General features: G+C 44.5%; 1 protein-coding gene across 1 annotated transcript in view; it reads left to right on the top strand.

The window, feature by feature from the left end:
• Positions 1-13,144: 13,144 nt before the first annotated feature.
• Positions 13,145-16,600, top strand: part of LOC142771733 (uncharacterized) — a 33,995-nt gene continuing 30,539 nt past the window's right edge. The window contains exon 1 of the mRNA XM_075873580.1: positions 13,145-13,448. Coding sequence (XP_075729695.1) covers positions 13,303-13,448 — 146 coding nt within the window. The 5' untranslated portion in view covers positions 13,145-13,302. The remainder of the gene's footprint in view (positions 13,449-16,600) is intronic.

The raw sequence follows: 16,600 nt of genomic DNA, 5'->3' as shown, positions 1-16,600 counted from the left end.
TTTTTAGGGTCAGAGCTTCTTAAGGCATGAGTCTGTCCATCCCTTGTATGTATGTTTGTAGTAGTACGTAGCCACCGGTGGCACATATCCAATCTAGAGCGGGTATGTGCCACAGAGAATGCGAGATGGCGGTACTTGGAGTGTTCACTAAATGGACGCACAGACGGACGGACAGACTAGCAGACAGATGGACGGATGCATAGACGCGCGAACGTACGAACGGATGGACGCATGAACAGACAGACGGACAGATGGATGAACGGACTCACGGACGGATGTACAGACAGACGGACGGACGCATGGATAGACGCACGGATGGTCGCGCGGGTGGACGGAAGCAAGAACGAACGGACAGACGGAAGCACGGACGGGCTGACGGACGTTTCGCACCACTCATCATCATTCACTTCGCGGATATGCTGTTTTTTGTTTTTTGTAATCTTGTCGATTTTGATAGTTGTTCTGTAATGACTAACTAATTCATGTCAACACGTTCTCTCTGTAATTGAATTAGTTTACAAGGCAATGCACCGTCCGATTCACGGCCTATCTTCTGGAGCGGGTTGCACGAAGATTTTGAGGAACTAAGCAACTAACCATCCAATTCCAGGGCGGTTGTGAGCCATACATATAAGTCATCATCATCATCAGCAGCAGCAGCCTGACTACGTCCACATCAGCACAAAGGCCTCTCCCATGTTCCGCCAGTCAACTCGGTCCTGTGTTTGCTGCGGCCAATTTATACCCGCAAACTTCTTAATCTCATCTGCCCACCTAACCTTCTGTCTCCCCCTAACCCGCTTGCCTTCTCTGGGAATCCAGTTAGTTTCCCTTAATGACCAGCGATTATCCTGTCTACGCGCTACATTCCTGGCCCATGTCCATTTCCTTTTCTTGATTTCAACTATGATATCTTTAACCCCTGTTTGTTCCCTAATCCACTCTGCTCTCTTCTTGTCTCTTAAGGTTACACCTACCATTTTTCTTTCCATTGCTCGCTGCGTCTTCCTCAATTTAAGCTGAACCCTTTTTGTAAGTCTCCAGGTTTCTGTTCCATAGCTAAGTACCGGCAAGATGCAGCTGTTATATATGTGTGTACTTCCTCTTGAGGGATGGTGGCAATCTACCATCTATGACTCGGTCAATCCCCTGCATTGAGTATGAGCCAAAGGGTGAGGAGAAAAAGAAGAGAAAACAGTATGAGCCTCGGTTGAGGCATCATCATTATCATTACCAGGCTGCCGCTGTGCCATAAACAGTTCGATTACGGCTGTAATTATCGCTCACTCATTATCTGTGTGCTCTTTTCGCATCTTGTGAAATACTCGAACTAAAGCTCTTTAATGTACTAGTTCCCGCTCGCCTTCACTGTAATAATTTAATTTCGGTACCAGGTCAGAAAGGTTCGTTGGTAAATGAAAGCACTCGTTATTTAGCAAAGGCGGCGCTTTTGGCGGTGATCATTCCCGTTTTCTCGCTAACAACACACATCACCATTGGAAAAGTTCGCACACAAACATTCAGAAAAAGCCTATCTGACCCTGTATGGACAGCTCCTCCAGAATTTAAGCACCTCTTATTTGCCTGGTGTAGCGATTTTTCGAGATCGAGAATAATAGAAGTGCCTATAATCAAATTTTGCTGCCGCCTAATCTCCCTCCGCGCATATTCTGTGATGAGGAGGAAACTATTGGTCATTACAATCTATCCTTTCACCGGGTCACGTCCTTGAGGAGAAGATTCATAGTACCAACTCTTCGAAATCCGGGTCTGTATTTATCAGAATCATCTATTCATTCTTTTGGTGCCTCTTCTGTGGTTGGTTTGTTGCACCCGAGAGGAGTGGCAGGGATGTTTTGTTGGTCATCAAGGAATTCATCAGTCAGCCTGAATTCTTCCTTAATTCTCACTAAATAATTCATCGCTTAAATATTTTGTCGTATAATTTGCTCTTAAATTCGATATATCAGTCAATAGTAGTGATAGCTGAAGCCAGTAATGCACTAAAGAAAATACAGAACAAACTCATCTACTACTGGGCCAATTCCCCGCATCGAATGCGAGCCATGACAGGAGGAGGAGAAGAAGAAGGTGTTGCCGGCATCAGTAACTTACTAAATTTAGTGCATGGTGGCACCATGCACTCAATTTAGACATTTGAAATATCGATGGAACTCCAACTGGTGTCATACTAGACAACTGGAAGTCATGCCAACAAGATTGCTATGTCGTGCACCTTCTTTAAATCTATATTCACACAGGGCTGGTCTGGGAATATCTCCCCTATGCAGCTTGTGTACAGATCGGGAATCAATAAACCATTATTTTTTGTCATGTCGCCGTTACAGTCTATTAAGAAAAGGTCTCGTTGTCATCCCATTTGCTAATCGTGGGCTACCCTTCACCATTGACAATACACTCTCCTTTGGTGATTCGGTTCTGGGCTACAGCCGCAGGAATGCCTTTGATGCCGTTTGCAGTTATCTTCGTGAAACAAAACGAATGCGCCTCTAGATTCCTATCTGTATATTTGTTATTATTATAATAATATTTTGCAAATTCCAAGCATAAATTTTAAACGTGTTCGAAATTACTTCAGTTTCAATTCAAGACATATATTATTCTGTACGTTCAAAATGGCAAAAAAAATATTACACTCTTTCTGTATTTGCGTGTGCTTTATCCTCCTTCAGTTAGGATTAGGTATCATTTGAAAGGCCTTGAATTTCATGTCCTCAGTTCTTGGCTGATCCCCCTGAGTGGACAATAGCCATAGTATAGGCATCATCATCATCATCGTCATCATCACTATTTTCGTTTAACGTACGTTATTTTTCTCATAAAACGGGTCAAAATGGGATAGTTAACTCATGTAATGAATTTATGGTTGATCCCCCTGAGTGGGTATGAGCCATATTTGAAGGCATCATCATCATAACCTTGGTGTTCTTCTACTTGCGCAGTTCAAGTCGTGGCTACAATGCCCGTGGTTGCTCGGCACTCATCTGCCTGAGTGCCTGGCCCAAGCTTCTGGCATCGTTGCGTCCGTTCGATGCCTTGGTCGTGAGGCATCGTCTACCAGCTACCCTCGAGTCTACCATCGACGCCTTCATGGTGAGAACTTCCGTCAGCTCTTACGTGATCGCTCAAACTTACAGAGCTTTGATTGCTTAGACTGCACAAAATTGCGTAGAATGTATGTTTTATTGAATAGTTCGTTTTCTTTAGTGTAAGCTACTTTTTTTTGCTAAAAAACTTAGGTTGAGCATAGCTGGTTCAGGGTTGGGCGAACATTCAAAAATTTCGGATATTTGAACAGAATTCCGTTCTAGTCGATTCGTTGCTCTAGTCTAGAGATGCATATTCTAAGTGCCAAATATTTCAAGAATATTTTTTTATGACAAGTACCCACTGGAAATGTCTGTGGCTTAGCTCGACGAGGTCTGGTTATGTAAGCGAAGGCGTTAAAAGGAAACGCCAGGCCTCTAAACCACCAACACACGTCCACGCACGCATGTTTCTCTGCCAGCGGATGCGTGCGTTCCTTGCGTTGCCACTTCAGACGCAGGGGAACGACATTCGGAAAGGTATTCGGTCGATGTAGGCTAGTGCGCAGCTGCAACGTCACAACTAAATTTTGCGTAGCTTGTCGCGGGGTATTCGTTGCTCACTTTAACGGCACGAACAGCTACGCAGGGAAACCTCTGTTGTGTTCTGGGTTTTCGGTTTCGGATTGACATGTGAGGATACCAGGGGGCGCCGCTCTGGCATCTAGGATTTCAAGGCGACTGTAAAATAAAGACAGTGTGTGTTGGGTAACCGTGGAGTGCGGTTGTTGTTCTTTCCTTCGGCGCTTCGCGTGTTCGGGCTGGTCGGCGCCCCCACCGGCCGCGTACGTCTCCGTCGGCCGTCTTCTTCTTCTTCTGCTTCGTCGGGACCAGCCACCCCCAACACAGCAGGAACCTCTGTTGACGAGGCCATGAAAGCTCTCGCTTAACAAAAAGTCAAAGAAACGAAAAGTTGGACTTGAGAGGTAATGTTCCTTGTTTTAACCAGCGAACGGCAAGCATGCAAGCAGCCCGACGCTTTACGGAAATATTGATAATATAAAGATAGGAGCGGTTTAAATACAAAGCAGCTCATGGTGAAGGTCAATCCGGTGTGCATGACCACTCTTACTGCGTTAAGACCCCCAGGCGGTCAAAATTTTCGGAGCCCTCCACTATATGGCGTCTCTCATTATATTATGATGATTTTGGGACGTTAAGCCCCACATATCAATCAAATCAACCCTTACTGCGCGTTCGCAAAAGCTTGGTGTTAGCGCGTTCCGGCCTGTGAAAGGGACTTGGTAAGACGCTGTGTCCTCTCTTCCTTAAACCCTCTCAGCAGTTAGATGATGGCGTCGGAGAACGATGTTCTGCAGACGGGCAATAAACCAACGTGTTTAGTATTTATTTATTTATTTATTTATTTATTTATTTATTTAACTAATAAAGGTGCTTTCAAAATGAGAAGGCACTAAAGAAAGGAGTGGTGGGAACAATCATAAATATAGCTTAAAATAAAAAAGAGAAACAGAAAAATAAAGAGAAAAATTACTGGGCATCGTGACGGTGAGCGTGAAATCTTTTCGGCCCGTTGTACAGGCGATGGAGACAAGAAGGTCGTTCCAGGCGGCGCTTGTCCTCAAATGAATCACAAATGAATCATTGTGCAGTTTGGTGTGACATGAGGCTACGCTCACCTTGAAGCTATGATCGCTCCTTGGTAATATGAAGCGAGATAGATAAAAAAAGTGCGTCATTCAAATTACTGTTGAAATGATAGATTTTATGAAAAAAGTTCATCATTATCATCATGAGCCTGACTACGCCCACTGCAGGGGGAAGGCCTTTCCCATGGTCCGCCAATCAACCCGGTCTTTTGTTTTTTTTTTCTGCCACGTTATAAAAGGTCAAGGCGGGACAATTTGCGGCGAATGAAAGATCAGACAAGTTTGGGGTGCTCTTCATGAATCTGACACTGGAATGACATGAATGATTTGATAAGATGTAACGTGCTGGGCGATTCTGAGTGACTTCGAGAGATCGAATGAGAATGGCATGAGCTGGGTCCCATATGGCGCATATGCGTGCTCTAAATTTTTTATACGGTGTTAACTTGGAGTGCTGATGGAGTAGAGGAAAAGTAACGGTGCAGATAGCCAAGCATGCGGCCAGCGTTGTTAATTGCATGTTCTACGTGTTTCCTAGTTGTATACTAGCCAGAGTACACTGGCACGCTCAGCATATAAGCTGCAGGGTAAAACGTGGTGGCTTCTCCCCCTGACACTCTCTCAGCGGTAACAAGGTGGCATCGGGGAACGAGATTCGGCAGACGCGCGATGAACCAGCGTGCTCCCGCATGGGATGCTCCAAGTGAACTCGTGGTGTGCTCCACTTTCAAAGACGCGTTAACGTTGGGAAAGGCGCCCGTGATGAAAGGAACTTTAAGTCGACCCATTCGGTGCTTCGCATGCTGGTTCCTTTTAGTGGGAGATGGTGTAATTTTTTTTCTCCTCTTATTTCTTTCCTTGCCATCTGCGAGTGTACACTTTACAACGCCATATTCGTGACACTAATACGTCAGTGGAGCTGTGTTGTACCCCGAAGTAAAGCACTTTTGTGGTAACAGTCTGTGGCCAGTCAACGGCAGCTGTGTAGTTTCGCGGCAGGTGTTGTTACGCAGCCATGCCCCTTTGCTGGTAGAGTATTGTCCCATTTGTTGATATTACATCTTGGATGCATCCATCTGTTGCCTACCCCGTGAATAACTGTGAATGAAGGTGAAAGGAGGCCAAATGTAATCCTCAAATCAATGCTTGTGAACGTAGTAACAGTTTACAGAGATTTATATTCCTATTAGACATTTAATGTATACCCGGCTTAGCGGTATAGCTCGCTTACCGTGATAGTGTGATCGAAGTGTGCATGCAAGGATACGTACGTTACTCGCACCGCTTGCCATACGCACGCTATTTTTCAGATTGAACGTTAGCGTGTTAGCGTGGTCTGTGCATAGTGTGCGTAAAAACGGCAGCGCTTTCCGACGCCCGCTTCGAAGTGATTCTGGCGTAATTGTTGAAAGATTGACTTCATTCGCAGTGAACGACTGTTTAAAATGGCTTAGCTTGCCTTCAGTTAGCTTCAATGACCGAGTACTACGGATAAGCTAGCGTAATTTTTGAGATAGCTTACCATGTCGAACGTCTCTAGGCCTGTCTAAAAGATTGATATAAACAAATTGGCAACATAAATATTTTCGCGCTTGGTGCGTGGTTAGTATTTATTTATTTTTATTATTACTAATATCAACTTGTAACAATGATTCGCGCAGTGACACAGGCAAACAATCTCGTTTTCTTTTCCTTTTCACGGTTTTTTTTAACTTATCAACCCTGTGACAAGTGGCGCAATCATCCCAGCTGGGGCACGTAGACCACGTAAACGCTATCCCGCTAAACCATAACAGGCTGTCCGCAGCCAACCTTTGCTGCACGCTGACACCATTCCCTTAACCCGCACTATCACGCTAACGGTAAACTATAACTGTATCTTTATGCAGGTGGACTGCAAATCACTTGAAGAAGCATGACCAATTCTGACCGACGGTGGGCTGAGATTTAATGCTTTCACCAGCCATTCGAGTACAGCATGGAATTTATGAACGAAAAGATCACAGATCACCTTGTTCCCTGTACGGCGTCATAGAACGAAACGTGTCAGATTGTTACAAAGCTTGTGACGTGGAAAAAACTGCTACTTGGGTCCACATTTGAAATTGAAGAGGAAGCCGATATGTCTAACCAACACTCCCTAACGAATTTCATCTCCGAACCACAACCCGCGCATAACAACGATCCGCAGCAACTTCAACAATACTCGGAACTCCTTGAATGGTTGCTGACAACACATCGGTGCATCGGTAGCGTCAGCATCAAGCTTTCCATCGATCAGAATACAAGCTTGAGTCTCCTTCGCTCAGTCTGTAAAAACAGAGGCGTCAAAACTTTGAGGATAGGGGACATCAACGCGTCTGCAATGAACTCTCTCGCTTCTCTTCTGCCTTCCTTGACAAATATAGAACACCTACATCTAATGACCTGGTGGCTCGACCCGGATGCCTATTTACCACCTCTGTGCGCACTTCTGCGGGCGTCGTCATCTCTGAGAGGCCTGCACCTGCGGGGCAAAATCACCAACGAGCAGACGGTCGGCATGCTCTTAAGCACGTTCCAAATAAAGCCCACTCTTGAAGAACTGAGTTTCGAAAACTTAACGCTAGATTGGGACCCGTATCGTCAAGCTCTGAAGGAGTATCTCGGCTCGACTACTGGGCTGAAGGTCCTCACTATGTCCATGAGTAACTTGTCACTGCAGATGGCCGTGCTCGAAGGCGTTTTAGAGAACTGGAGCATCGAGAAGCTCTCACTGCGCATGTTCAAAGCAACAGCAGGCAGCACGGCCCTCGTATCACGAATAATAAAGGAGAAGCATGCGATGCGCTCACTCTCAATTTTGACGTCACACGACCAGCCTCTTGAACTGCCCTCGGTTTACGACTGCTGGGTCACTCCCCTTATCGATAACGACGTATTGGAAGAAGTGACGCTTCCTTCGTCTGTGCTCAGTACGACGAGGTGGTCAGATTTCTTCTGGGCCCTGCCAACGAAACGAAATCTGCAGATGGTGCACATTTTTTCAAGATCGAGCTATTCTCACATCCAGTGGCTCTGCGCCGAGCTCAAAGATAGTGGCGCGGAAGAAAAAGTTTACCTAAGATACGATTCTGAGTTCAGAGAAAACACCGAACTGCTGCACTGCAAGGCTATTTGGGAAGCAAACTTGTGGTCAGTAACCTCCAGCGATCGATTGTTAGGTGCTCTTCACCAACTACTAAACTGCCAGCACCTGAAAACCTTGGGCATCCGCATCCAGAGTGACCACATGAGGCTATCATCGGCACTGGCCGAATTTCTGAGGTCGGCTAAGGCGTTACATACACTAGATCTTCACATCAGAGGCGGTGGTCCCCAACAGGCACAAGGTCAAAATCAATGGTGGCATATCATCCTTGAGTCTATATGTCAAGGAAAGAGCGTGAAGAATCTGTTTGTCAAAATGTCTAGCATGACCATTCAGGACAGCGAGGACTTGGCCGACTCAATCAAGCACAACACTCGTATGCGGGAGGTGTCCTTTGACAGCACACCCAGGGTCAACAACACCGCTTTCTTTCGCCGCCTTTCGGAGCGCATTGAAGAGAACTACACATTAGCGTCGGTGGCATTCTCGCGTGGCCTATAGACACGGATGGCATTAGTCACTGGCTCGCCGTGAAGGAGACAACATGGAGGAACTCGGGTCTCGTACCACGGGCGGCGCGTATAAAACGAGCTTCGCAATCAGACAGGTACGTGCATAGAAATCGTGCTGTCGTCTTCTTATTCCGGTAAGCGCATTCGGTCGCTCTTCTAACGCAAATCGTATTTCGTTCTATTGTTAATGGGAATCAATTCGACTACTCCGCGTATGTAGGGCAATTCGTGGATGTCTGGTTTAGAACATTTAAATGGCGTGCATAACCAGGTGCGTTTATTTCCATCAAGATTAGGGGCCAGCAATTGACCAACATTGAAATCACCAAACATTATTTCGTAGGAAAGAAAGAAAAGAACGTGCTCAAGGCCACGACTGACGTGCGCTGATGAACGAACGCATCTGCTTAGCGTACGGATGAAGGCCCTAGAGTCATACGAAGGCAAAACTTGTGGAGCTGACTCAAACTCACTCATAATTCATATCTTGTGCCTTGGACTCACTCGGACTCGGTCTCGCAAAAGTTTTCTTCAACTGCGCTCACTCACACTCACTAAAACATTACTCACGCAGAATCACTCAGACTCGTAGCTCATTTAGTGTTATCTATCACATGTCGGGAACATTCTTTATTTCATCTGGATAAATAATTCTCTCTTACATTTGACCAAGTTCTACTTCAATTGATACGCATACCGTCACAATAAATGTTATTCATACCCCATGACTAGCACGAAATTAATTTAACTACTCGTTCCAACGCCCACCTAGCTCAACTACAGTAAGATTTCCGCTCTGAAAGCGATACTGTCACCTTTCAGTTTTCACTCAATCATTATACTTGTAAGCGGTAATGTAACCATTTGTTCAAGTGCATAACATAACACTTTGCGTTCCTAAAACCTTTTGGACTAGTTCGTACATGTTTCAAGAAAATTAGAGCTAACCACGGGAAGAATAGGCAAAGGAGCGTGACGTTCTATACTTTTGTCTTATCTTCTCTTGGAGGTTTGCGCCATTTAAATTTCTTATGAGAAGTATTACGCTTTCCTTCCCGCTTACACTGCCATGCCACTTGCAAGAGTAAGACTTTCTCAAGCCAGCGTTACATACCGTGCAGGTACGTCACCAGTGCCGTGGACCGCGTCGCACGATACCCTGCCCTCTTGGACGAAGTTGCTAGACGCGCTAAACTCGACCAGGCAGAGTTGGAGGTTTTGGTACGAGACCGCCTGGCGGGAATACAATCCTTGGACGGTTTCATGCGTTTCGTCGGCGTCGTGAAGGAGCGAGTGGTCTGCCATCCTGCCGATGATGGCTGCATGCAACTGAACGAACTTAGCGAGGACTGCTGGAGACACGTCCGACGGTATCTCGTGACCGATGACATCAAGATCGATGCAGTACAAGTTGACCGTGTGTGATCACGGAAGAAGGTTCGCTTATGTAGGTGCATGTGGGACCGTGTGCAGGGTGCAGGGCCATGTGAGCAATAATATACTGTTCTCGCAATTTCTCGTATTCTGGTTTTTTGCGACTTTAGTTTGCTTGAAATCTTGCGTCTCGACTTTCAGCTGAAACAAAATCATCCGCCCTTGTACACTGCGAAGATGGTCCATTCGCTAAGCGGTGTAAATTCGAATATAATATCAACATTTACTCATGTGTCCCATTCCACGCCCATATTATACCGAGGGTCGGGCATATTACATTTGCGATCTTCACTAGGTAACCCTTAAGGAGGATGGCACTGGTGTCGATATATTACCGAAAAAATTCGGCAGATACCGCGTACCTTTGGAATTGATGTTCTGCAAAGCATGCGGATGGAAGGTGACTATGTTGTAATGTTTATTGAGTGAAACGTTAAGGAGTGGCGCTAATGATATGTACAAATGCACGTAAAGACATATGTTAAACAGCCATATATTATTTATCTAACCAGTAGTTTACAGTTGTGTAACCATATGCTAACAGCTACATGGACATTACCAACACCAGAAGAGGTAAGCTGGTATGAAGCGCTGGAGCTCGCGAGAATGGTAGCCTTGGGAAAAGCTACATAAATCAATTTCAGCGGATGGCACCTAACTACTGTAGACATTAAACTGACGCGACGGCTGTGTCATGCGAGTACACATGTAATGGATAGCCAGACCTGCCACCACGATTGACGTTTCACGAATAATAGGGTCTATATAAAAAGTAGTTGCGAAGCCTGGCGTAGTTCCGAGGTAGAATACTTCATGGCCAAGCAGGGTACTGAGGTTCGATTTCTGTTAGAACCCTGACATTCATTGTTTAAATTCGTCGTTTCAACGGTGGTGACGTCAGCTTTTTCTTAACGCTTACGCGTTAATATTTTCTCAACGTCTTCTCGCCATTCCTAAATAGATATTAACTCTCAGTCACATGTGGCACATACCCGTATACCTGTGGCACATATCCGCATGCAGGTATGTGCCACACGTCTGGTGGAAAGGGCTTGATGACGTCACATTTGATGACGTCCATTGATTGTCACATTATTCATGTCATGACCAGCCAGTGATATTCATCAAACCATGCTGCAAAATAATGTTATATTTGATATACCCCCAAGTTAAAGGAAGGAAGGAAGGAAGGAAGGAAGGAAGGAAGGAAGGAAGGAAGGAAGGAAGGAAGGAAGGAAGGAAGGAAGGAAGGAAGGAAGGAAGGAAGGAAAGAAAGAAGGAAGGCGGGAAGGGCAGGGCAGGCACGCATAGATAGATAGATAGATAGATAGATAGATAGATAGATAGATAGATAGATAGATAGATAAATAGATAGATAGATAGATAGATAGATAGATAGATAGATAGATAGATAGATAGATAGATAGATAGATAGATAGATAGATTGATAGATAGATAGATAGATAGATAGATAGATAGATAGATAGATAGATAGATAGATAGATAGATAGATAGATAGATAGATAGATAGATAGATAGATAGATAGATAGATAGATAGATAGATAGATAGATAGATAGATAGATAGATAGATAGATAGATAGATAGATAGATAGATAGATAGATAGATAGATAGATAGATACTCAGTGTCTTCTGTAGGCAAAAAATGCTTCGCAATTAAAAGAAGCAATTTCGCCGCAAATATCACAACGGCTCGTTATGTCCTTTCTAAATGAATGGACCAGCTGTGGAGCATGCGTGTTTGCCCGCGAACAATGTTCCAATTTTAGTGGTTAAATGGTGAGTAGTGAGTCTTACCCAGTACCTCTAGAGAGAAACAAGGCTCGGGAGCTCGAATGCAGTGGATGTTCAGGCTAGCTGAAAAGAGCGTCCTCATCTTCAGTGGACTATTGATGAGAGAGTGGGACGTGCCTACAATTGGCGACAGATTATCGTGAAAAGCTTTTCCAAAACGCAACGAACATTCGGAATAATTACAAACAACCTAACTGTTAGTAGAGCAGTTGTAAGATAGCGGGGCTTTTTCCACCTCCGTAGCAGACACTGGCGAGCAGTTTTAAGAGTGAAGCTGTTTATCAAATAGTTATTTAAGAGTCTATCACAGAAAGCTATCACCACTTTAACATATATATGTGCCACTGCGTCCTACCAGAAAACTATTACCATAATAAATGGATATTTGTCACAGAAATTCGGGTAATTCTAAAACTCGCCACTGGTCCAATTAACAGAAATGAAGAAGGCAGCAGTTAGCCGAAGAAATGGCTGCTCTCACGAAGTGTAAAGGGACGCCACGTTTAAGCATAAGACTACATAACATGACGCATAGCAAGGAGTCGCGTGACATTTTTCGGACAAGAAATGACGTGACGATCCTCACCAAGTGGTGGTGCCAACGGCCAAGTGTCACATTTCCACCAAAGGTGGAGTTACGGGTCATGTGGGCCGTTCCTGCTGGAATAATCATGTGGGCTACCATACCACCTACTTGTACGCTGCTTACAATTCCACCACCTCCAGTGGTAGTCGATCCGCGAACTTCTTTTGTCCTGCTCGGCAGCACACACCACCGACCATCAAACACGCCATTGTCCTGCGATACTTCGTATTTATAAAAACTAGTGTACAATTCAGAACCAACGTAGAACCTGCTTCATCTGGGCAAGACCTGTAAACAGCCTACAAGCAATCAGATTAGTCTTCAATATCGTCCAGTTTCACTGTTCCAAGCCAGCGGCTTAGTGGAAGCATTTCCAAATATCTCACGCTAGCTACAGACAGCTACAGACAAAGGCCGTCGCTATAGCTGCATCGCTATTATGATGAGCCCCGTCACCATTGTTATTTTTGTCACTGCCGAAACTTTATGTCCTCCCCATTCCTACCGAACCCATCGAATAACTCTGACCAAACCCCACTCGCCATACCGCAAGGTCTTGTGGCCAGCGTTACACCGCCAACGTGGCTGGCGAAAAGTTTTGATGTTGAAAGATAACGCAGTAAACAAAGAAAACGCGCCTGAGTCACTTGGATGACTGCACATACGCGCACGTCCAACACAACAACCTGTTCGAAAAGCTCAATGCTCAAAACTACTCAAGACGAATGCGGTAAACTTTTAAAAGAGATAAAATAGAACTTGTCGCACGCAAAGCAGTCCCAGAACATATATGGAGCCACTCGCGTGCCCTGTACTTTTTATAATTATACATGCCTATTGCTTTTTTGAAAAAGGAATAGATCGCCTGCGTGAAAAATCAAATTCGAAACCGAAACTGCATAACGTTGCTTGTCACGTGACCGCACTGGAATTTACAGTTGTGCAAATGGCAATCTGTGCCTCTAGTTGTGTGGTGGTTGTGTCAACGGTGGTGTTTGTTTTTCGTTCATGTGGTGGACGGACGCGCCACTTTCATTTTCCGAACTTGTGTTTGGTGTCAGTAAAGTGGCAACCTGCCATTGACAGTGTGGAGATTCGCGAAGATGTCATGGTGTCATTTGATGTTGATGGGTGCAATGGTAAGTGTTCTCGGGTGCACTCTCCTGATAGCCGCGCGGAACGTCAAACGCTCACAAAGGACGGCATGCGAACGACTTTCACGTGTGCATCAACCGGCAAGTCCAAGCTTCGCAGGTGACGTACTGAATGCTTGTGTTCTTTTTTTCTCCTTTTTTTGTCTTAATTGCAAACCAAGGGAGGTACTTTTACTCATTTCTTGTCGCGAAAAATGGTGTACGCATTGGTTGTTTTTTTTTCCCCTGTGTGCGCGCGTAATCTTGAAAACGCGGTATGCTGTTGAAATGTAGCAGTGTGTGTAATGAAGGCTTTGCTACAGCGCTGACGTATCAGCTCAACTTCGAAATGAAGGAATATCATTTGCATAGTCACTGTAGCGCCAACAATGAGCACATGTGAACCTCGAGACACGCTCACAGTGCGTGTGAACGTGTGCCGCTAAACTAGCTTTTAACGTTGTCACTCTTGTTGACCTTATTTTTGTATCGAGTTACGATTACGTGTCTGTGTGTTTGCGAACCCGGCTGAAGACCTCAACCCATCAATGGTGTGTCCTTAGTTTTTTTTTTTGACCGTGTTTTTTCCGAGTGTTGCGGCCACTATTCAAGTGCAGTGCTGCTGTGACTCATTGCCACTCTTGCGAAGAGTAATTATAACGCGAGTAACGTAATTCGTTTATGTGCTACAGATGTGTATTTGAAAGCGTGATGAAACAATGTACCTAACATTGACATCTATCTGTCATTCTTTCAACAACACTAGCAGTACCCTATTTAATAATTCAAAGATTTCTGTCAAGGCTAATGTTTCGGTGAGACTTTTTTAATGGCTTTTAATTTCCTAGTGTTGGTACTACTATGGTCCACCGCCGCCGTTTGGCGATGCATGTGGTGGTGGCGCTGTACGCTATCGGAGCAGCCATAGAGTTTCCTGAAATTAACTAGAGGGGACTCTGGCGCTGCGATCGTTCAGCGATCATGGGAATGATGGGTAGTACACACATTTGCCTAGTCTTCATACTTGCGGGCGGCGAACCGTACTTGCGGCTTTGTTTATTGCTGTGTTTCGGTTTTGTTTTGAAAGAAAGACTCAACCTTTTAGAACTTCGTGACCCGATTTGGAAAGGTAAGTGTAAAAAATAAGGTCATGAAGCGCAACCGCTGAACATTTGCTGATTTTTGTTTTCTGAGAAAACAGCTCCAAGCCACACGAACACACATGAAGCCAGAAGTACGAAGAATAGACAAAAATGTGTACCATTCATCATTCCCATGCTTCAGTAGGGTTGATAGCTGGGCTAGTTGGTGAGACATCATTTAACCATATGGTGTAGTAGCGCAAATTTGACGGGGACGTAGACGACAAGAAAACACGACACTCGCTACACTCTCAACTAATTTTTATTTCAGAAGCAGCACTTTATATATCGCCCAAAACCCTAGCGACACAGAAAAGAACTACGAACACTGAATCATTGCCAACAGAAGCTTTTGCGCAGACTCAAACGATAGTACACGGCAGTTAAGCTTAGACACGTTTAGATGACATAACTAAAACAGCCCTGGGTAACATCAAATCAAAAAAACAAAAACAAAAAGATTATGCGGGAATTCACACGTGTTTGAAACAAGATTTTTGAAACGACAAGAAGGCGAGTATGACACATGCAAACACTGATCTCAATTAAGTCCTTCGAGGTAGCTGGCTTCTCGGTTACTTAACGAAACCGATGACTGACTAATGCATCCTTCTTTTCTTTTTTTAATGTGAAAGGCTTCGACAATTTCCCTGGTTAGTTGGTTTCCATGACGGAAGACTACGGTTGTGTCTCTGTACAGTGGTGAGCAGCCACACTGGGAACAGTGTCTCTTTATGTGAGAATGAATGTCAGTTCCTAATGATCGCTTGTTTTCTAAAAGTCGGGTGTTCAAACAACGACCCGTCTGGCCGATGTATACCTTTCCACACGTTAGCGGCAAGCAATACACGACTGATCGGCTACACTTAACAAACTTTGTTGTGTGATTTACCGTACAACTAGACCGTAAAGTTTCCATAACAGTAAACACTAAGGCTGGTTACACCTGCCATTTTTCTTTCCAATTATCGCTGCGTCGTCCTCAATTTAAGCTGAACCCTCTTTGTAAGTCTCCAGGTTTCTGCTCCGTAGCTAAGTACCGGCAATATACAGCTGTTATATACATTCCTCTTAAGGGATAGTGGCAATCTACCTGTCATAATTTGAGAGTGCTTGCCAAATGTGCTTCACGCCATTCTTTTTCTTCTAGTTACTTCAATCTCGTGGTTCGGCTCCGCGGTTATTACCTGCCCTAAGTAGACATAGTCTTTTACGACTTGAAGTGCACTATTACCTATCTCGAAGCGCTGCTCTCTTCTGAGGTTGTTTTACATTACTTTCGTTTTCTGCAGATTAGTATTAAGACCCACCTTTCTGCTCTCCTTGTCTAACTCCGTAATCATGAGTTGCAATTCGTCCTCTGAGTTACTCAGCAGTACAATGTCATCAGCGAAGCGCAGATTACTATTCTCCATTAGCTCTTATTCCTAACTGTTCCCATTCCAGGATTCCGAAAACCTCCTGTAAGCACGCGGTAAATAGCATTGGGGAGATTTTGTCCCCCGGCCTTACACCCTTCTGGATTGCTATTTTATTGCTTTTTTTATGAAGCACAATGGTGGCAGTTGATCCCTTGTAAAAATCTTCAAGGATATTTATATATACTTCATCGACGCCTTGATTCCGCAGTGTCTGCATAGCGGCTGATATTTCTACTGAATCAAACGCCTTCTCGTAATCTATGAAGGCTATGTATAGTGGTTGGGTATATTCTGAGCATTTCTCTATTACCTGATTGATAGTATGAATGTGGTCGATTGCTGAGTAGCCTGTTCGAAATCCTGCTTGTTCCTTTTGTTGATTGAATTCTCATGTTTTCTTTACTCTGTTAGCAATTACCTTTGTAAATAGCTTGTATACTGCAAAGAGAAAGCTGATCAGCCTGTAAATCTTCAAGTCCTTGTCATCTCCTGTCTTATGTATTTAGACGATGTTAGCATTCTTCCAAGGCTCTGGTACTCTTCCCGTCAGGAGACACCTGGTAAACAGTGTAACTAATTTTTCTAACACAATCTGTCCTCCATCTTTCAGCAAATCTGATGTTACCTGATCCTCACCAGCAGTTTTGCCTCTTTGCATGCTCTCCAAAGCTTTTCTGGCTTCATCTATCATTACTGGTGGGGTGTCATCT

Source organism: Rhipicephalus microplus, chromosome 9 (assembly GCF_043290135.1).
Source record: "Rhipicephalus microplus isolate Deutch F79 chromosome 9, USDA_Rmic, whole genome shotgun sequence".
Lineage (NCBI taxonomy): Eukaryota > Metazoa > Arthropoda > Arachnida > Ixodida > Ixodidae > Rhipicephalus > Rhipicephalus microplus.
The sequence above is the reverse complement of the archived record's forward strand: the minus strand, read 5'-3'. Positions and strand labels throughout refer to the sequence as shown.